General features: G+C 49.8%; 1 protein-coding gene across 1 annotated transcript in view; it reads right to left on the bottom strand.

The window, feature by feature from the left end:
- Nucleotides 1-22,519, bottom strand: part of DNAI1 (dynein axonemal intermediate chain 1) — a 124,257-nt gene that overhangs the window by 12,704 nt on the left and 89,034 nt on the right. The window contains exons 4-14 of the mRNA XM_069476523.1: nucleotides 22,379-22,477; nucleotides 22,115-22,195; nucleotides 18,752-18,878; nucleotides 18,355-18,470; nucleotides 17,993-18,109; nucleotides 16,945-17,004; nucleotides 15,533-15,667; nucleotides 11,755-11,839; nucleotides 8,225-8,342; nucleotides 7,917-7,960; nucleotides 592-839 (exon numbers count right to left, since the gene is read on the bottom strand). Coding sequence (XP_069332624.1) covers nucleotides 592-839; nucleotides 7,917-7,960; nucleotides 8,225-8,342; nucleotides 11,755-11,839; nucleotides 15,533-15,667; nucleotides 16,945-17,004; nucleotides 17,993-18,109; nucleotides 18,355-18,470; nucleotides 18,752-18,878; nucleotides 22,115-22,195; nucleotides 22,379-22,477 — 1,230 coding nt within the window. The remainder of the gene's footprint in view (nucleotides 1-591; nucleotides 840-7,916; nucleotides 7,961-8,224; nucleotides 8,343-11,754; nucleotides 11,840-15,532; nucleotides 15,668-16,944; nucleotides 17,005-17,992; nucleotides 18,110-18,354; nucleotides 18,471-18,751; nucleotides 18,879-22,114; nucleotides 22,196-22,378; nucleotides 22,478-22,519) is intronic.

The raw sequence follows: 22,519 nt of genomic DNA, 5'->3' as shown, positions 1-22,519 counted from the left end.
TTAAATTGAGCAGTTCCACTTATATATGGATTTTCTTCCACCTTTGCCACCCCTGAGACAGCAAGACCAACCTCTCCTTTCCCTCCTCCTCCTCTGCCTGCTCAACATGAAAACAACAAGGATGAAGACCTTTATGATGATCCATATGCACTTAACAAATAGTAAATATATTTTCCTTATGATTTTCTTAATTACATTTTCTTTTCTCTAGCTTACTTTATTGTAAGAATACAGAATATGACACATATCACATGCACAATATGTGTTAATGGACTAAGTTAGCAGGTCAATAGCAGGCTAGATTTTCAGCTGTACAGGGTGACCTAAGAGACCTTGGCAGACAGATGGGGCCCTCCTGATGGGAGCTCTGGGGCAGCAGACCCCAGCTCTTACTGGAGACTCTCTGACCTCCTGATTTCCACCTTCTGCCCTTTGTGCCCCTTCTCGCACCCAGCTCCTTGGCCTCTAGGCTGGTACCTGCCCTCCCCATACCCTTGCCTGTAGCCCCAGGCCCCAAGTTCCCACCCCCATGACTCCCAGGCCCATATGCCACTCCCATCCCCACTTCTCCCACCCTGGTTCGAGGCTGACCTGCCATACAGGTTCCGTGTGCTTCCCAGACTTGGCTGAGCTGCGGAAGGTGGGCTGGGAGTGAGGCTTCTTGAGGTTGTAAATGGCCACGTTGCCATCGTAGTGGCCCACCACCACCAGGTAGGGGTGGTCCACATGCATGTCGAGACACATGATGCCGCTGTCACTGCTGAAGATGTATTCGGGGAAGCTGGGGTTCTTCATGCTGTAGAGCAGCAGCATGCCCCGGCTCTGCTTCATGAAGTCATCTACCCAGGGAAGATGGGCCGCTGCGGTTGGAGGATCCAACTGCCCTGATAGGGAGGGCCCCTTTGCCCCACCCCACCAGATGGGCAAGCCCTGCCCTGCCCTGCCCTGCCCTGCCTCTGTCAGAGTGTGGGATTCCTCTCCAGGCTTCATCTTCTCAGTCTGTGAAACAGAATTATGAGATTCGGCCTACCCCTGCTCAGAGTTCATGGAAGGATCCCAGGCTTATTCTTATTCTTCTGGGGCATAGGAAAGGGGGACGCAGGCTCAAAGAGTTTCTTAATGAAGAATGTGTGTGGCCTTGGGAAGGAGAAGTACTCTTGGAGGGGGTTCAGATGCCCAGCCCAGGGGCAGGCTGCTGTCCCATAGATGCCTGGATAATGCCCATGTGCCCCGCCCCCAGCCAAGGATGGGTTAAGTTTGGACTAACATGGAATTATCTATAATAAGTCCCACAATAGCCATCTATGAATATCTCTCCATACCTTCTGGCCCCACAGTCCCAGTTGCAGCCTGAGCCCTATCTGTAGGCATGCTCCCCAAACCCAGAAGTTCCAGGACAGCCAGTCAGGCTTCCATAGGCCCACTCAGCCTGGGCACAGCTTTTGGTGCTCAACAATGGACTACATAGCCAAGGTCCTTATCCCTACCTGCCCCACGTCAAGGGAGTGCCTCCCACTCTTTCATATTCTGCACACTTGGCCCCCATCCTGATATGCAGCCAATGAACAGTCCCAGCCCTCAAGTCCAGCTCTCCTGCTGCCAGCCCAGCCCGCCCAGCCTCTTCCCCAAACTCAGAGGAGCCAGCCCTGGAGAGGTGGAAGGCTAGAAGGCTAGCGTAGCCCCCTATGTTGGGGGCCCTATGTCAAGGCAGCATTTGGTCAATGTGAAGCCCATCACCCGCTCCCTGCACCAGGGCTACCTCCTTTGTTCCTGGCAACTGCAGGGTCTGGGAGATGTGAAGCCCATGGGTGGGCGGCCCTGGGACAGCCCCAGCTTTACTAGTTTTGGTGGGTTATTCTATCTGTCTTATTTCTAAGGCTGTCCCTTACTCAAGAGAGTAAGTGACTGGGCTAAGCTCAAGGACAATTTTGGCCCAGCCCCCTGGGCTCAAGGCATGAGCTCATCTACCACCAAGTCCCAGGTATGCTCACCCCAGGCACTCTGCAAACACCAGTCTGTGCTCTGACTGGAAGCAGGGAGCCAGCAGGAGCCAGGCAAGCCCCAGAAGGGTACATCTGGAAGCTGGGGCAAGCAGCTTTCCATGGGGAAACACACTCCCCTGCTGGGGCTAATCCTTACAGCTCTGAGACTCCGTTAGGAACTCCTTCCCTGATCACTGGCAAGGAAGGCCACAAGTGCAAGGAAGGGCTGCCCCTGGGGTAGAAGGTGCCAGGGTCCAGCCTGAGCCAAGGAGAGGGCATGCAGTGGTTCAGGAAGGAAAATGCTTCTGCTCTGGGGAAAGTGAGCCTCCCAGCCAAGAGAAGGAGCTTGGGGGTTCCCAGATTCCCTGGAGCCAAAGCTGGGTGACCCTGTGCCTGGCTCCCTCTCAAAGCCAGTAGGGAGCTGGCCTTGATGTGGCTGGGGAGCAGCTGACAGAACCTCACTCTGTGGGGCTCCAGGGTGAGCCCCAAGAGCTGGCTCTGCAAGGGAGAGATCTTCAGCTGTCTGAGGGGACTGTCCTTCCCACCTAGATCAGATCAAGAAGGGATTGAAGTGGGCAGTGTGACAGTCATTTTAGCTCCTTTTGTTTATCCAGCAAATTCTGACCATCTAATCTGGGTCTCCCCCTGGGCTGGCTCCTGCAGGGACAGAGGCACTGCTTGAGTCATGGGCTTGCCCTTAGCAGCCCCTACTCTGATAGGAGAGCCAGACTGTGCAGGTGAATGAGCAATCAGTGTGCTAACTGCCAGGCCAGAGGTGAGCCACCGATGCTCTTGACTCTAATCTGTCCTTGGTGCCTGTCAAGACTGACAAAGGGTGAGTAGGTGGGCAGGCAAGTGAGTGGGTGAACAAAAGAGTGAATGAATGAGTGGGTAAGTGGGTGACTGAGGCTCAGGCCAAGGACTCTGATGCTCTCCTTGTTGCACCAAGCAGCAAAGGTGGGCATGACCCTCACATTTGCTCTTACTGTGGCACAGGGCCTGGCCCTGGAGAGACAGCAATGATGACTCACTTTCTCTAGATAAACTCCAAGCAGCCCCTGCCTCTATATGTGTGAACAGTGTGCTCATGACCAGTGAAACCAGGAAGGGAGGGTAGGAAACCCTCAGACCAAAGCTCTAACTGCCCTCAGCTTACTCTGCTAGGACCCCAGCAGAACAACGCCCAATCAGGAACATGGATTGATGTCTTATTGAAACGGCAACCCTCAGTGAGGACCTCAGCCCCACAACTCTAACCCCGCCAGCAGGTAACAGCTCTGGATCCTGGAGGGGGCCACTTTGGAGCATTCTGGCTATCAGGAGAACCCTGGGGTCCTACTCAGGATTCAGGGAGAACAAGGCAGGCAGAGGGCATGTTGGGGCATCAGGCTAAAGTCAGGTCAGTGGTCAAGAGGAAGTAGATGCCAAGCTGCAGAGTTAAGGATCCCAAGCCAGCCTCTGACAGCCGGCTTCTCTCTTACTGTGGTTTCCTGAATGAGTCCAGCCCAGGACTGGCTCCAAGGCAGCAGCTGGTTAATGACTCCCTTATTAAGTCATGCAAGAGGCACTTGGAGGGGGCATGTGGTAGGCAGAATAATGCCCCCTCCTGCAAAGATGTCCACATTCTAATCCCCAGAACTGTAAATATGTCATTCTGCATGGCAAAGGGGACTTTAAGGACGTGATTAAGTTAAAGACCCTGAGATGAGGAGATTATCCTAGATTATCTGGGTGGACTCAGTGTAATCACAAGAGTTCTTATAAGGGAAAGAGGGAAGCAGGAGAGTCAGAGAAGGAGATGTGACCATAGAAGCAGATGTCAGAATGATGCGGTTGCTTGCTGGAAGGGGGCCACAAGCTGTGGAATGTGTGCAGCCTCTAGAAGCTGGGAAAGACAAGGAAATAGATGTGCCCCTAGAGCCTCCAGAAGGAACGCAGGCCTCCGGACACCTGATTTTGGCTCAGTGAAACTGATTTTGGACTTCTGACCTCCAGAACTGTAAGACAATAAATGTGTGTTGCTTTAAGCTTTACGTTTGTGGTAATTTGTTATGGCAGCAACAGGAAACTAATATAGTAGGCATTCAGGGAAAATTCCTAAAACTTTACTTTTAGAAATCAGAGAGAGGCGCTCCCATAGATGGCACTTTTTTCTGGGAGGGTCTGAGAGCAGTCCCTCGAGAGGCCAGGGGCTGGATGCAATGATTCTCAGCTCTTCTGACTACAATAATGAAACCCTCCCTCAGTCTCCCATACCTCAGCCTTGCTACCTTGGACTCCAAGAACAGAAATTTCCCTTAGGTTGGATTTTCACTGTTTCCAAAGGCAGGGGACCAGCCCAAGTTTGCCCTAAAGAAGGGTATCAGTTGCTAGAGGGTCCAAGCCTTAAGCATGGCCCAGAGGCCATAGTGCCAAGCTGGGCTCCACCTCCCAGGCAGCTGGGCTTTTTCAGACACTCTTATTCGATTAGAAGTCATATTTAAATAGTGTGAAAATAAGAGCAAGGCCTTGGAGACAGAATACATCAGGGATGTTTAATTTGATTTAGGGAAAATCAGGCAAACATTTGAGAACCTAAATAACTAACCAGTAATTAAACTAACAACAGGAATGCCCTTGCACTACAACCCAGTAAACACAGTGGCCTTTATGGACTGTATTTACAAAGAGACCTGACAACATAATTAGTCCTGTAAATTTTACACAGCCTGCAGCCGAGGAGTGATGGATTTTGTGTGTGGAGGATGAACAGGGAGAAATGAGGTGGATGAATTTCCATTTTCAGTAAATGAAATTAACACTGCTTAATTAGTGAAGCTGACAAATAAATGATCGGGAAAGATTTAAATCCCTACAAGTGTATCTCTGGCCTGGGCAGGCTCAGGGACAGGCCAGGATGTAGTGGGACAGAGCGGGAATGGATTTAGCACTGGGAACCGGGGCCTGAGGTTGGCCCCTTTTGAAGGTGCTGTCCCCAAAGGGAGCCTGGGCTGAGGGACAGCTGGCTCCCCTGCCCTTCCAGTATGTGGCTTACTGGGAAGCTTACTATCTCATCTTCTGGGTGACAGCCTCAGGACCACACAGAGCATCCAGGATCTGTTCCACCATCCCTGCCTGGCAGACCATGAGGAGTCCCCACTTCCCTGCCAGGAACTGGATAGTGGGCTAGAAAGGACCTCCTCAGTCCAGCAGGCTGACATAATTGCCTCCCAGCAGTCCCAAGGACATCTCTTCCTGGACTAGCTCCCATTGCCCTTCAACCTTCCTCCACCTGCTTTCACCTGCTGACAGCCTCTTTCTCCACTCTGCTGGGAACATGGAGCCTGGCTCTAGTCTCTGCCGAGTCTCTGCCCTTTGAGCAGCCTGACATGCTCACCACTAGTACCCAGCAGTCACAGAGGGGGACATGTGGGAATGCTTCTGTTGCAGGCAATTACTGGACTTCCTTTCCCCATCTGCTTGCTCCTGGCCTGGCTCCAACCAACCTGCCCTGTCCCAAAAATGAGGGATTGGTCACAGTCCTTGCTAGGGTACATACCTACCCCTGCCAAAGTTTTATTTGGGTAGATTACAGAATAAATATCTGGGAATTCCAGACAAAACAAGGTTTATGAGGTCTGGGCTGAGCTCACCAGGGTCAAACTCAACAACAAACCCAAATTCTCACTTCAGTGCTTTTGTACATGAGGCAAAATTTGATTATGGGAGATTGGTGTCTGGGAGCTTCCAAAGACAATGTGATGGACACTGGTGAGACCAGCTGCTCCTCACGATGGCCTCAGCCAGCAACTAGGGTGCCTGCTCACCTCAGTTGTGCCCTCTTTCTTCCATGGAGGCACCTGGGCACTCAAGAGCATGAGACTCCTGGAGGTGGCCTCAGGAGCGGGCAGGGGCCTTTCTGAGTCCCAGCCCAGCCTGCCTCTGCTCAGGCCTCTGCAGGTGGTTCTGAGATATGCAAGGATCTGGAGAATAGATGCTTACCTGAAAGCTGGCCAACGACTCCTGAGCCAGTGACAGCAACAGCAAATACTACTGCAGGTGCCACTGGGCACTGCTCCCTAAGAGAGCTTCCCCTCTGTCCCCACAGCCCCCTTTCTCTGCTCTGCCCCTGTGAGGGCACTGCAGGAAAGCTTGGGGAAAGAATGACACACAACTCAGCAACAACTGTCCTTCATATGTAGGTGGTTCCCAGAGCTCGCAGGGCACGTTTATGTCTTCTCTCTCAAGTGTGCCTCATACAGCCCTGGGCTGGAGGCCTGGCAGGTTGCCAGCTTCTCCATGTCCCCAGTGAGGAAACCAAGGTTCAGAGAGGCTTCCGGCCCCAGGTACACCTCTGGGGAGTGACCCTGCAGGAGAAGGTCTGTGCTGGGGCAGCACTCATGCCTGTGCATGTTGCTAAAAGGACCAACGAAGAACAGAGACCCTTCCTGGGTAAGCGCCTACCCAAAGGGGGTTGCTGGGCCTGTCGCATTTGTGAGAGGTAAGTTACTCTTCTCTGCTGCTCCTGACAAAGGCTGCCCCCCAGCCCTCCATATGACCCTGAGCAGCTGGCCTTGCTTCTGACCCTGGGTGGCAGAAGGATGGGCTAGAACTGAAGCAGTTTCTCCTCCCACCTTCTGGGGAGCCCCCCACACCCCCACCTCAGTTCTGGGCAGAGAGCCTGGGCTGAGAGCAGCCTCACAGGGGGGTCCACACCCACTCCTTAGGGGACCTGCCCAATCCCCAGGCCCTGTTCCAGGCCCAGTAGCTGCAGCACAGGGGGAGGAATGTGCTAGCTCCCTGCCAGAGGGGGAGGGTGCTTCCCATTTGGCAGCAGCCCACCCTCAGGAGTGGGGACACAATGCAGGCATTTAGGGCATCCTCAAAGGCAGCCCAGACCACAAGACCAGGAGCAGCGCCAAGGTCTCCTCCCTGAGAGGAATGACAAACACCAACTCCTCCTCGCCTTCCCCTCTCCCCAACCCCGGTCAAAGAATGGGCGGCCAGGCGGTCTGAGGGGCAGAGACCAGGAGCTTGTGTGCCTGCCAGCCAGCAGCAGCTTGGAGAATGGAAAGGTTTTTCTGTTTGCAGAAGCTGATCCTCCCGGCCAGAGGACAAGCTGTTAGCATTGGGGAACTGCAACTAATGCGAAGTGTAGGGCCCTCTCCCGTCAGGAAGGGGGAATGTCCAGGCTAGCACAGTGGTAGGGGCTTCTGTGGGAACCAAGTCACATGAAGGGAAAGCAAATTGCCCAGACGCAGTTACCTCCCTGCTGCAGGTGGGTACTGGCTGGGGCAGGGACACTCGAGGCAGCAGCAGTATCCCAGGGCTCATGGGCCAAGGGATGAAGCGCTTCAAGCACTCACCCCCCCTCTCCATGCCCCCCCACAACCTGATCAGGACTGCGTCATGAGGAGGCCTGAGGGGGGAGGGGGACTCCATCCCTGCCCCACAGTTGTGGTTATAAGATCCTGCCTCTCTCCTTGGGAAGCCTGCGCCAGTCTCCCAACCTCCAGCCTTATGCCTGCAATTCCCCCCGCACTAGTCATGTCCCTGTCCTTGAATTCCTTCAGTGGTTTCCCCTCAGGAGAAGATCCGAGTTTCTTGGAATGGCTTATCAAGTCCCTTGATGGTTGACCCCTGCCCCTCAACAGCTTCATTCCCTGTCATATCTCTCATGCCTCCAGACCTTTGCATATGTGTGTCCCTCTGCCAGAAGTACTCGCCCCCCTTCACCAGAATAACTCCTTTAAGGCTCAGTTGGCACAGTCAGTCTAGTATATTTAGCTGGTATGACTGCAGGTCTTCCCCATTCGGCTGTGAGCGCCCCCGAGGACAGTGACTATGGCCTAGTCATCTTTGTATTTCTCACACCTGGCAAAGAGCTCTGCACAGAGCAGGTACTTAGTGTTTGCTGTTTGCATAAGCAAATGAATGAACAGCCAGATCACTTACAGGAGCCATGTCCCACTGCAAAAAGATCCCTGTACTTCGGATTCCTGTAAAAGAAATATGAACCCATTGGCACAGGAAATGAACATGGCCTTTCCATGGACAAGGGTCTTCCCATGGACATTGGAGCCTAACTCTGCAGCTTAGGCCCTCACCAACTGGGAGATCTGGGATGATCTTGCAATCCCATAAGAATCCTACTTTTCCCACATGTCACATGTCACACTCAAGGTGGTTAAATGCTGCAGAAGGGGCTACCTGGGGTTGGTTTGTTGTGGGCCCTCAGGGTCTACTGCAATGCCTGCACTCACCAGCAGAGGGCGGTGACCGCCAGGCGCTTGGCTTTGTCGTTTTGGAACTTCCAGAGCGGCAGCAGGGTACCCTCCTGGTCCCGGAAGTCGTCAGCAGTATCCTCGTAATACTTAAAATCTTAAACACACACAGGTAAAGTCAGCCTTGGGACTGCCACTTTATGGCAAACCTAGGTCCACCACTTACTGTCTGTACCTCCTTGGGCAAAACAGCAAACCTCTGTGTTTCAGAGTGGGAGTAATAACATACCTCTCTCAAATGACTGCTGTGAGGATATATTGAGGTAATATATACAAAGAGCTTCAAAAAGTGCCTGGCACAGAGTAAGTTCTATGTTAGCTATTGTTGCTGTCATCGTTGTTGGAGGTAAATTGCAATAAAGCAGCTATGTCCATGTGGATAAAATCCCAGGTTTGCAGCCCTTGTCCCCATGAGTTTCCCTAGCACTTCAGAAGGCTCAGATGGGAGCAGTCAAATTTCAGAGGTTCAGCTTCCAGGGGTTGATTAATAGTTCTATTCCTTCTGCCTCCTAAATCCCTAAAACGTAGCCCATCTTCATGTTCACTGCCACGCCTCACTATAATGAAGCTGCCTGGATCCCCCATGGGTTCCCTGAACTCAACTTCATCTCCTGCCCTCAAAATTGTCTCTGCCTCCCATTTTCAAGTTATAAATCTCATCCTTCTACTTGTCTACATCAGAAACCCGGATAATCCTTGACTGATGTCTTTCCATCAATTGTCATATTTTCCTTCTGATTATCTTTTTAATCCATTCATTTCTCTCCAAACCCATAGCCACTGCCCAGGTTTGGGCTCCAACATCCATCACCTGGATTACTACGACATCCTTTTCACTGCTCCCCTCCGCCTCCAGCCCATGTCCCACAGAGCTGCCAGAGTGAACAAACAGATCACCTCACCACACCACTCTCCCCACCCCACTGAAACCCTCTCAGTGGCTCTCCTTGCACAGGGCTCCTCGATCAAACTAAGGCTCCTGGCCACTACTTCCATGGTATTTCTATGGAGCTGTCCACGTACCCTCTACATCAAATAGCGCCAATGAGTTAAGGTGTCTCATGTTTCTTTGTGTTTCTACATGCTTTTCCATGTCTAAAATGTCCTGCTTTTCGTGGCAAACTCCTACTCACTCTAGATCCAGATCAAACTACTCCTTGTCTGTAAGGCCTTCACTTTCTTTTGAGCAGAGTCAATTTCTTCCTCTGTTCAGCCCTGCCTCTCCTCTGCTGAAACATCTGTCACACTATGTTTCCTCTTTTCATCCTTTTGCCTGTCTCCCCTACCAGACAGCTCCCAGAGGGCAGGAAGCATGTTATATTTATCTCTGGGTGCCCAGTGCCTAGCACAGGGCCGGCCACAAAGCAGACACCCAACAACTGCTTATAAAATGCAAAGAAATAAATCAGCAGAAGTGAAATGGTTCTCAGCATTTTTTTCCCAATGAAGGGTAACCATTTAGAAAATGAATCCTCTCATTCAACACAGCCAAGGACATGGCCAGTCATTGCCCCAGCCTCTCCCACAATGCCCCACACCTTGAGGTTGTGGCACTACCCTCAAACCTCAAAAATATCTCAGAACAAAAAATATTTGAGTGGTCAGAGAGGTGTGAGCCTTGATCACATCAGAGATTACCCAGCTTTGGTTATCTTTGAAAATATCTCATTGTAGGGCGGAGATTAATTAGTAACACTTTTCTCTATTTTCACTTCTTCATGATTACATTTTCCCAAAGGAAAAAGAGTACGCAATTAAAAAAAAATCAAAGTTCAATGCATTTTTATATGACTGTGTTCTTGTAAATGAAAGTGGTTCACCAAGACCAATTTCTCCATGGGTATTAATCAGGTTTGCCGCCCTTTGGTGGGCCACTTGCAGAGGCTGGGTTTTCAGGGAGCCAAGCTGTGTGAGTGACAAATTCATTCACAGCTGCTGTGTACTTTGACAGCTTTGAAAAGCACTCAAGGTTGTTTTCCAGCCTGAATGATAACGAGGGGGCTTGTTTAGGCTGCTGGTTTTGGCAGCCTTGGTTTCTATGTCCCATGGGCGAGCAATGAGCATCAAGTCACCAAGTAGAGCCCTAGGCTGTCAGCAAAGGAGACCAGCCAGCAGCAGGGAGCTGCCAACTCTGGGAGGCAGCTGCTCCAAATAAATGCACAACCTCTTTGGGAAATACAAGTCACTTGGGAATGTGCTGTTCATGCCATGGGAAGGATTCTGTTTCCCTGACACTGTCAAAGACACCAGAATTTCCCAGGCCCCCAGGATTTAAGCATTTCTGAATCAATCTCTTTCTTCACCCCATCCCTAATTAATCACCAGGATAGATCTATTGAGGGTGTTTATTTGAAATGTCTGTTCCAGCTCAGTGGCTTTATAGCCCAGTGGTGAAGTGCTCAGACTATCAATCTGAGGGGCCTGTGTTCAAGTTCTGATTCCACCACTCACACCTCACAAGCTGTGATTTTGAACAAGTGGCAACATCCCAGCCTGAGTGTCTCATCTGTGAAACGGAGATAATAAATAATGGTATTCACCTCCCAGTGTGGTTGTCAGCAAGAAATAAAATAATACATGTAAACTGCATAGCACAGTGCCTGGCACATAGGCCATTCCCAGTGAATTTCTGGTGCTTGTTTTTGCTATTACAACTGTTCCCTTTTCTCCATCCCCTATGACACAGGTTGGGTCAGGTGTGGCAAGGCCCATCCCACCCCACACCTGAACCTCAGCTCAGATTCCCAGCATGATATTCAAGGCCCTCCATCAACTGGCTCCAACCTCTCCAGCCTGAACTCTCATCACTTTCCAACAGAGCCACTGTTTGGGTCAGTGAGCCTGCTGTCCCTGTCACCAGAGTCCATTCCTATTCATTTTTACCACCAGGTCACTGCTCTTGCCATCCCCTGCCCAGAACGTCCTCCCTTCAGCTACCCTCCCTCTCAAACTCTGCTTGTCCCCTGGCATCTAGCTCAGCTCCCCCCACCCTGAAGTTTTCCTGACTTCTCCCACTCATCTCTCATGTTCTTTCTTCCCTACTTGAGCAGTTTCTGTCTATCCCATACATTCGAGTATTTACAGCATTCCCAAGCTGGACCGGGTAGAGGACAGACACAGAATAAGGAAGCTTAAGCCCTAGATTTGGGTCCTCTCTGCCACTCACTAGCTAGGTGGCCTTGGCCCTACCTTCCTCATGTGTAAAGTAGGGGTCATGATCTCTGCTCTTCCGCCTCCCAGGATCGATGGGAAGATGACAGTGGATCACTAATGTGCAGGTATTTTTGCTACACCACTGTCAGATCTCATCACTATATCTACGGCTTCTTATGCCATTGTTCATGGCTGATGCATGTATGTCTTGTCTCCCTAGTGACATCCAGAGGAGGAGGGGATTATGTTTTCTCCCCGCACCTAGAGGACCTAGCATGGGACACTCAAATACCAATCTTTTATGAAGGATTTTTAATGCAGGCAATAACAGTGGTTGCCAGCACTTCAAATCTTACCTTGAGCAATGTCATCATATGTATTCTGGTTGACCATCCGCTCCACGATTTTAGCAGCTTGAGACACTTTGGTGATATCATCGCTCTGTAGGAATAAAGAAGCCTCAGGTCCTCATAAGCCAGCACGTGGTAAGGACGTATGCCCTGAGCCACAGCCCAGACTTGTGATTGGCTCAGCAATGCCTCTCTGACACCGCCCCCCCCCCCACCCGACAGCTCTGTAAAGGCACCTCTGCATGCCTCAAGGCCAGCTCACCCCACCACTCCCTTCTAGGAACTCCTACCTCACATGTGGCGCAAAGGGTCTGAGCTGACATACCTGGCCCCTGGACAGAGCCTGCTTCATGCTCTCTCATTCTGAGGTTGTTTTGAAGCACAAGACAGGGCATTGAAGAGAGCCCAGAAGTGTTTTGGAGGGGAGAACAGAGAAGGGAAGGTTGGAGGCTTCTTTGGTGGGGACAGAGAGGTTTTATCAGCTCAGGGAATGACACAGACTCCCATTAAATGCCTCAGAGATCTTCTGGTCCAACCCTTTACCTAGTCAAAGGCTGGGGAAAACACAGACAGAGGCCAGAAGAGGGAAGAGACATGCTTTTACACATGGAGTACCAGGTATTAATAGAAATGAGACTCCTAATCCCAGGGCCCTTCCCACTGCCCAGACCAAAGAGAAAGCAAGAAGTTTTACACCAGGAAAGAAATGACTCATTTTGAATCAAAAAGAAGATTATCCTTATGTGAAATCCCATAAATCCATAAGGTGAAGTGCTTGGCAGGTTAGTAGAGGAGCAGAGTTTGAAGGCTGACAAGAAAGGCCCAAAGGGTTTAGGGCAGGTGGCAGGAGTGAACCAGCAGGGTGGACAGCCTTCCAGAAGGAGGCCAGGGGGCCAGGCCCATGGCTCCCAAGGATTAGATTTCCCAGGAGTGGCAGTGTCAGGCAGTGGCTAACAGAATGTGTTCTAGAGCTACACAGACCTGCATTCCTACCCCATCCCACTGATTAGGGGCCAGGTGGAAAACTTGGGCAAGTTACTTAACATCTCTGAGTCTTAGAGTCATTGTGAGGATTAAATGTAATAACACACATTATTATTTAACCCAGTTCCACATGGGGATGATGTCAGAGGAAAAGTGCAGACTAGTGCGGTGGAGGCCTATAAAGTCACATCTGGGAACTGCCCTTTGAGGGCCTTTTGCCAAGTCCCAAACTGACTTTATCTCAGTTTATCTCAGAAAACTGACCCAGGAGCACATTTATCAGAGTCTTACAATCACAGCTCTTAGAGTTCATCTGGTCCTGGCTAACCCCCCTATTCTCTGACCCAAAGCAGGAACCCTCTCCCCTCACCAGCTCCCTGGCAAGCTTGACCCTCCCCACAACAGGCAGCGTTTTCTGTGATCAGATAGCCAGTCAGTTGACAGCTACTTCCGTGGGTCTTCTACCTATGGTCCTAACTCTGTCCTCTGGCCACAAGCAATTGTGTGCCTGGTAATAGCTTCTCTGAGGTAGGAGGACAGTGCCTCATTCCTCCCAGTCAGCACTTCCTCAGGTGACTCCATCAGTCATGGCATGGCATACTAACAACAACAGCCACCACCTATTGATTGGTAGCACGCAAATACTATGTTAGAGGCCATACACACATTTTCTTGGTTTCTCACAACAGTCTTGCAAAGCAAGTATCTTTAGGATGTCTTTACAGATGAGGAAACAGAGGTTTCAGAAAAACGCAGCTAATAAGTGGCAAAGCCAGAATATAAACCAAGGTCTGTGGACTCCCCGGCCTGTGCTCTCAGCCCCACACAGAGAGCCAGTCCCTCCCCAGGCTGACTACCCTTCTCGGGGACCTGGGAGACTCATGTCTCTGGATGTGCTTTGAGGAGAGTATAGTGGCCATTATCTCCGTTGTCCTGGATGCTAGGCTACTTGAGCAGCCACATCTCTTTATTGGTTCTGATTGAACTTGTGGCCTCTAAGCCCCTCCCTCCATTGCTACCTAATTGTTCAGATCACACAAGCTTGCATTCATTTCTGTGCATTCACCCAAATCATTAATGAGACAGAAACTTGGGGTCTACCATTGGAGACCTTCCTACAGGGTATCATGAAGTTATTCTTTTCTCCCCTCCTGCATACTTGAGTTTTATACCAACCTAATCTGACCCAGGCCTTTGAGGAAGGAGTGGCACTCTACACAAGCATGGCGCCTGGGCAAAGGGTAAGGCAACTGCCATTCCCACTCTATCGAACAGACAGCCTGACCCTGTACTTGCCGGGAGGTATATGTGTTATACTCCCAGAGTGGCTTCTTGGTCCAGAGGGCTTGAATCTGCCTGTATCACAGCCTTCCATGTCAGCCAAGCTGGAAGAGCCCAGTGTAATAGAGGGGGAAGTCCCTCTTCCTTGAGGATGTTAGGCGCCAACTCTGGCAGGGATTAGACCCCAGGTCAGATTCCAGTCTCAGCATAGGGACCTTTCTTCCAGATGATGGGTCCTGGTGATCATAGTTGGGGTTTCTACAACCATAGGTCCCAGCACAGAGCTCATAGCCAAACCCCTGATGGATCTTCATGCAAACCCTGACTCAGGCCAGTAGCCCCTCTAAAGCCTCTAACCTCTAGATGATGGTGCAGGGGAAGCCAAGGGTCTACACAGGGCAGCCCCCAGGGCAGGGGCTCCATCTTTCACCTCAGAGTTCCAGTACCCAGCATGGCCACGATCACTGGGTGCTTGGTCAGTGATTGAATAAAACTGAATCGGGACAGTTCGTACTAAGCCAAGGCAAGGGCTAAATGTGACGTTATCCCTTAATGTGACATTATTATGGTAATGGAACAGAGAATTGAGCGGAAGTGGACACAACTCAGACAAAGGAAACAGAACTTCCTTTAACTGGCCCAGCTTCTATTCTGGAGTGGAGCAGAACCACCGTCCTGAGAGCAGCCGGGAGAGCTCTCCAAGGTGCTGAAACCAGCCCCCAGCTTCTGTGGACCTCGTCCCTCCCACCCCAGTGCAGATCAAACCCATTCTGATCCACACTGGGACTCTGGCTCTCCATCCAGATTTCTCTCTGTCAAAGGAACAAGTGTGGTCCTTCCACATCTTCCTGTGCTGACCTCCCTGCCGTGACCCCCTACAGTTGCATCACTGTAACTCACATGATGATCCCCAAACCTATGCTAGCCACACCCACAGTGAGCCCCCAACCGTGACCTTTATAATGACTCCTGCATGGCTTCTCATGGTAAATCCAGCCCAGGGTGGCCACAGCCATTGGCCTGGCATTGATGGTACCTGTGACCATCTCTGACTGACCTGGCTCCTGGACCTGAAGACTCACCTAAAGTATAGGGCGCAAGTAAACCCAAAGACTAAAAGTTAAAAAGCATCTCACTTTCCCAAACCCCATGAGCCCTTTCCCGGGGAAGTGGTGCCTTCTTCTCATATCCCACCCCCACCCTGGACAAAGTCCCCAGTTCTTCTAGGATACATATAGTGCTTTCAGTAAGGTTCACATCTTCTGTCACTCCCTAGCCCAACAGTCTTGAAACCCTGCTAACCTCCAGACCTATATCAAATTGGGGGGCAGGTGTGGAATGCTAGAGGCAGATGTAGCTCTCCTCACATCTTACCCCAAAGAAAGAACTATTTATACCTCAATATTAGCCCCTGATTTAAGTATCTGTGAAACCCTCCCAGACAGCCATCTTTCTGACCACCCAAAGGCCAAAGCCCCACTCAGACATTCTGTGACAGCTGTGGAAACCATAAGCAAACCTGGGACTCCATAGACATCAGCTTCCTCATGGCCTTCTTCCCTGTTTTTTTGGCCACTGGGGTCTTTGTCTTCTCCTTCTCTTTTGTCTTTTCCTGCTTCTCAAGCTCCTCTACATAGGCATCATAGATCTCCCACTAGGAAAGGGGGGATGAGAAGGATCATTGTGGGGTACAGTCTTCACCCAGAAAGCCCCTTTTTGGCCTCTGGGGCTTACAGTGTTGGTCACATTAATCCCTGTCACAAGCATCCTCTACTTGGCCCACTGTAATTATGTATTCAATGTCTGTCTTTCCTGCTAACCTTCAGCTCTGGAACAAGAACAAAAGAGTTCTCAGGACACCTCTGGGCTGGGCTTATCCATCCTGAAGCCCAGAGGCTGGGTCTCCAGCTGGAGATCAACATTTTTCTAGCCTGCAAGCCCCACCAGGCAGAACAAAAGGGGAAACATCAGGCTAGCTCACATTTTTGTTGGTGATTTTTAAGAATCTGAATTAGGAAATTTAAAAAATGCATCCCCCCACAGAAATAGCATAAACATAGTGGCTCAGGCTGGCTGTCTACAGCACTGACCACACCTCAGCATCAAAAGGAGATAAGCAAAAGGTAAAGAAACCCTGATCTGACAGCAGGAGAAGCCCAAAGATAGATAGTAGCAGATCTGGGCGGGGCAAATGCCCCAGATCACACTGTGTGCTCCCCAGAGCTGGGCAGTCACTGCCACCTGGAGGCGAGATAGGCACACCTTACATTTAATAATTCACCCATGGACTAGTACTCCATGCTGCAAAGTACTTCAGTGTCTGTTATCTCATTCATAGCCTTCCAACAACTCTGTAAAGCAGCTTATCATCCCCTCTTGACAGAGAAAGAAACTGAGGTGTTAAGAATGACATGGTTTGCCCAGGATCTTACAGTGTAAATAGCAGAGTTGAAGCCTGAGCTCAGGTCTCCTGGCACCATTTCCTGCCCAAACCAGCATGGCCATCCAGGAGGACTTAAGGGGGAAGGAGAAGGCTCTATAGGAACACTGCAGCCTGCTGGGAGGGCAGGGTCAGAGTGCTAACACTTCAGAGTCAGCCACCGGGCACCAGAGGCTCCAGAAAGTCTGTGGGAGCAAACATTCTCCCTGGTCCTGAAAGAAGCTCCAGAAGCCATGTCTGTATTTAACTTGGATGGCCTTGCCCTGGGGGCGTGCGGCTGGTCCAGAGCTCATTGGATAGGGACCTACTGTCTCATGTGCCTGGTGTTCAGAGCCTGGATGTTCAGGACAATGAGCAGGGAGGTGGATGGATGAGGAGGGCAGACTGTCAGAGGAGTCCTTGGCCAGGTCCCTCTCCCTTGCTGCTGAATGAGAAAAGGATGTGTGGTGGTGGTGGTGGGGTGACAGGTTTAGGCTGGCCCAGGGCCTTACCTGATTGGCTGTGGCTGAAAAGTTTGTCCTGGGAGGAGGCTCCATCTGGCATTCCCGATCCTAGAGAACGATGACAACAGGAAACCCCCAGAAAGCCCTCAACTCCTTCTCACTTAACCCAACAGTACATCCTTGGGAGAAGCATTTTGTTTGGAGCTGAGGGAGGGGTGGGACATAGAACTGGAGAAGTAAAGAGGGGCCTGGGCAAAGGACCAAAAGATGTGCTCAAAGCCCACATTTTGTCCATTCTGGCCTTCTGCAGGAGAAATGTAAGCTAGAAAGCAGGGGCAGTGAAGGCTGACTGCCAGTTTTAACGAAGATAAATTCCAAATGGGGGGTGGACTCATCTGCAGGAAGCCAGGCCAGGGCATAGAGGTCAGCCTCTGGCAGGCCATCAGGCTAATGTCTCTCATCCTGAGAAGGTTTCTCCCTAATCCTGAGGTCTCCGGCTCCAGCAGGGAAATGTGGCCCTTCCCCATCATGTATCACCCAGATTACCAGGTGTTAGCAGAGGGACCACACAGGGTGATGAGGCACTGTCAAAAACTCACCACATAGACCTCACCCTCCATCCGCAGATTCATTTCTGCAGCACACTGCTGTTATGTGTGTGAGTCTCTCTCCTGAAACCCTGAGAGGCTCCCTCAGCCTGGTTCTCAGGATCCTCCACACTCACAAGTCAGGGAATCTTTCTGGCCTTTGCCACCTGGTCTACCACAGAGCCCATCCACTTCAGTCAGCTGGCTCCTAGGCTCCCTATTCCCCCAGCACATCGTGGCCACCCCTCTCCTCTCAGGTGCTGATTTCTACCCTGTCTACAAAGTCCAGCTTGAGTTTAAGCCTTTTAGTGGAGCTTTTCAGAGGCTCTAGTCTCCTTGTTACTCTCTGAACTCCTGCTAGGATGGCTTACAGGGACCTGAACACATGCTCCCAGCTCTCCCAACCCTGCCAGGCTGAGGGCTGCTGGAGCTGGAGTCAGACCTTTCTCCTCCCTGCCATGCACGGTGCAAGCTGCAAAGCAAAGGGGCTAAGGTGGGGGCTGCTCTACCCGGAGGCGGTGGTTGAAGGTCTGTGAGGCCCTCTCGCTGAAGTTGAACTTATTAGTGAGCATTCGCTCCTTGGGCTGCACAGGAGTTATCAATTCTTCAGTCACTGTTTCAGCTGCCTGGAAATAAAGATCCAGAGGACTAGGACTCAGGTGTGAGAAGGAGGTGGTGGAGAATTGGGAGGGGGGTAGAAGTCTTGGGATAGGACAGGGGTGGGAAAGAGTGATGCTGCCAGATGCTTTGGCACCTGCAGCATCTAAATTCTCATGTTCAGTCTCCCTCCTCCCCACATAAGTCACCCCTGAAGCCTCCATCCAGAGCTTGAGCTGGAAGAGCAGGGATGGAGAGCAATATTATACTATACCCCAGCGGCAGGCACATCTGTTTGACTTCCAGCTTCAGCTTCTAACTCCTTGGGCTCTTCATCTTCTTCAAGATTTTCTGTTTCTGAAATCACCACTTTGGCAGACTCCTGAGAACCTTGGTAGGATATTGCCATTAAGCTCAAACTCTAAGTCTGTTCCCCCAATACCTGGCAGGAAGGATCTTCTTGGTTTCTGCCTTTCAGACTTGCCTAGCTCCAGGGTCGTCTTTAGCCTGGGTGTCATGGGTTAGCTCCCAGACCAGGACAGCCAGCTAGCTAGTCTCCTTATGTAAGTAGAGACTCTACAAAGTTCTGGCTTAGGGGTCTACTCCTTAGGGTAACCAGAGAAAGGGGACTAGGCCCAGGGCTGCAGCCTCAGGCTGGCCCAGAGTCCTACCTGCCGCTAACTCATCACGGTAATGCTGTCGCCGTCCTTCATCCGAGTCTTTGGGGATCAGGTTCCCGACCTGGCTGAAGTGAACTGCCAGTTGGTTCACAAAGCCAATAAGCTTATATGTACCTTCCTAAGAAGAGAAGGGGCTGAGTCAAGCCAGGGATCCCCAAAAGGGCTTGAGTCAGAATGTAGTCTGCCTTCATTCTCTAAGACCAAAGACAGTCTGTTAAGGGAAATACAACTCACCACATCCTCAGTTAACCCAAAGTTTCCTTTTTTGTTTTTACACGTATGTTATCCTGACTGCAAAACCCAAACTTTTCACTGCATTTTAATTTAAAGAAAAGGAGGCAAATGAAATCAAGTATTTTTTAAAGTTCTCATCAATCAAAGATTTATTTTAAAATATCTAGTCCTTCCAACCTCAAGCAGCCCCAGATTTACGTATCACCAGCTCATGTGTCTTATCTCCTACATCCATGCCAAGGGATCCCAGTTCACTTGCCACATCACAGACCTGGGGCAGATCAGTCATCAAACATACCTGCCATGGCCCTCTCTCCACTGAACTTGGCAGAGTCCCGGGCTGGATATATCCTCACAGACAACCCCAATCTCCCTGTTCCATACAAGAGGCTTAAGCAATCCTCCCACCTCGGCCTCCCGAGTAGCTGGGACTATAGGTGTGTGCCACCACACCCGGCTAATTTAAAAATTTTTTTTAGAGAAGAGGCCTCACTATGTTGCTCACGCTGGTCTCAAACTCTTGGCCTCAAGCAATTCTGCCTCTTTGGTCTCCCAAAGTGCTGGGATTGCAGGCATTAGCTACCTTGCCCACCACCCTAGTTGGTTCTTCTAGACTGCCTCCTCATTGATAAGCATTCTAGCAACCACTAAAATTGACTTTGAGATCTCCGGCATAACAGCAGGGAGTGCAAGGCAGCTTCCCTCTGACCTTTACAAGCTGCCTAAGGGAAGCCATTAGCAAAACTCACGAGTAGCACCTTTCAGGAAACACATCTGGATTTGTTTCAGTCTCTTTGTGAAGGCGTTGACTATATATTCTTAAATAAGAAGCAGTGTGTTCAAGAAATTTTTCACAAAACCTTGTACACAAATGGTCATAGCAGCATTATTCGTAACAGCCAAAAAGCAGAAACAATCTAAATGTCCATCAACTGATAAATAGGTAAATAAAATATGGTATATTCATACAATGAAATATTATTTGGAAATAAAAACAAATGATGTACTGACACATGCTACAACATGGATGAATTGAAAACATTATGCTAAGTGAAAGAAGCTCATCACAAAAGGCCACATATTGTGTTATTCCATATATATGAAATGTTCAGGCCAGGTGCAGTGGCTCACGCCTGTAATCCTGGCACTCTGGGAGGCTGAGGTGGGAGGATCGCTTGAGGTCAGGAGTTTGAGACCAGCCTGAGCAAAAGCGAGACCCTGGCTCTACCAAAAACAGAAAAATTAGTTGGGTGTGGTAGTGCGCGCCTGTAGTTACAGCTGCTCGGGAGGTTGAGGTAGGATGATTGCTTAAGCCCAGGAGTTTGAGGTTGCAGTGAGCTATACTGATGCCACGGCACTCTAGCCTGAGCAACAGAGTGAGACTCTTGTCTCAAAAAAAAAAAAAAAAAGAAAGAAAGAAAGAAAGGAAGGAAGGAAGGTCGGTCGGTCGGTCTACAACAGGTAAATCTACAGAAACAGAAAATAGTTTAGTGGCTGCCTAGGCCTGGAAGGGATGGAGGATGAGGAATGAGAGCAAAGAGCTACAATGTTTCTTTTGGGGAAAGTGGAAAATGTTCTAAAATTGATTGTGGAGATAATTGTACAATCTGTAAATATACTAAAAGCTATTGAATTGTACATTTTAAATGGCTTAATTGTCTGGCATGTAAATTATATTTCAATAAAACTGTTGGGAAAAAAAAACAAAGAAAGAAACTATTGTCTCCAGGGAAGGGGACAGGGGAGAGAGGGAGGTTTAATTTTCATTATGTTTTCATTGTTTTTTTTTAATCTTTTGAAATTTGTATCATGGGTTTCTATTATATATTCAAAATGTTATACATATATATTTTTTAATTTTTTAAAGAAGCAGTGTAATGTTGCTTTGGAGTCAAACTAATTTAAATCTTGCTTTGAATCTTTGTTGTGTGACTTTTATAATTTGTTTTATCTAATGTAATCTTAGTTTTCATAAAATGAAAATAATAGTTCCTATATCAAAGAAATGTGAGGGTTATATGAGATATTTTACGTAAAAGACTTAATATAGGACCTGACACTGTGCACAGTAAGCATGGAACAAATGAGTCTCAAAATAATGAAATAAAAACATGCGTCACTTCCACTTTAGCTCAGAATGTACTCAGACATTCTCTTCAGTCCATACCCACAGAAACTGACCTTGCTATGGTCAAGAACAGTGTTGTCCCCCATAAAGACATGCCACATATTTGTCTACCAAGTGAGAACTCACCCACACAACGTGTACTAGAGGAAGGTCCTTAAGGGATCACCTGCCTGCCTGGCTGTGATGTCAAGAGTTGCTGAGACTGGAGCCTGTGTGGGGCTTCCTTCCAGGCAGGAATGTGGGGGATGGGTGCAGAGGGGGAAGGCCAGCTCTTTCTTGTCCAGAGGGGAGTTTGTACTCCACCCAGATGTCTGACTGGAGGAAAACCCAGCTTCTAAAGATCTAATAGTTTATGTTAGTAAAAAATATCTCATACATATTGGAAAAGTTTTTGTCCAACCAAATGATTCAAGATTCTTTTTTTTTTGAGACAGAGTCTCACTCTGTTGCCCAGGCTAGAGTGAGTGCTGTGGCATCAGCCTAGCTCACAGCAACCTCAAACTCTTGGGCTCAAGCAATCCTACCGCCTCAGCCTCCCGAGTAGCTGGGACTACAGGCATGTGCCACCATGCCCGGCTAATTTTTTCTCTATATATATTTTAGTTGGCCAGATAATTTCTTTCTATTTTTAGTAGAGACGGGGTCTCGCTCTTGCTCAGGCTGGTCTCAAACTCCTGACTTCGAGCTATCCATCCGCCTCGGCCTCCCAGAGTGCTAGGATTACAGGCGTGAGACACCATTTCAAGATTCTTGAAAAGAGTGGCTCTGTGGGGCACTCAAGACACTGCAATTGGTAAGACTGCAAGGGAGCCATATAAAGAAATTTTAAAAATCTCTGGAAAATTCCATGTAAAATCCCAGGATTCCAGTGAAGGACCTCAGTTTAAAAGTGATCTCATCTAGAATAGCTGAGAGGCTCTTGCAACATAGCAAGCCATTGCCACTCCAGGGAGATGCATATAGAGGCCCCTGCCCAGGAGGGGATGACTTACTTTGAAGCTGTACCTGACAATGTTCTGGGGTGCATGTGGGTTGTTGGCTGTCAGAATCCGGGTGAACTCCTCCTTTAACTCCTGAGGGACAGAAACACCAAGAGGGTCATACATGTAGACCCCCCCACCTCCTCTGAGGTTTAGGGGAATCCCCCAGGGTATCAGAAGCTGGGTTCTGTGCAGGCTCCCGATCAGTGCATGGAAGAACTCGTCTCTGAAGCTGGAGGAGGTGGAAAGAACAAGGATAGGAGGCTACTCACTCACCGCATCAGTCAACTCCAGCTGGTCAGGGGGTCTAACTGTGGCTCTGGACTGGGTCCATTCATCTGTCCCTTCTCCGACTTCGGTCCCTGAATCTTCATCCTGGACAAAAACCTCACATGAGGGTCAGGAGCACCTGATCTG

Source organism: Eulemur rufifrons, chromosome 7 (genome assembly GCF_041146395.1).
Source record: "Eulemur rufifrons isolate Redbay chromosome 7, OSU_ERuf_1, whole genome shotgun sequence".
NCBI classification, from domain to species: Eukaryota; Metazoa; Chordata; class Mammalia; order Primates; family Lemuridae; genus Eulemur; species Eulemur rufifrons.
This window is presented reverse-complemented; position numbering and strand designations above follow the sequence as displayed.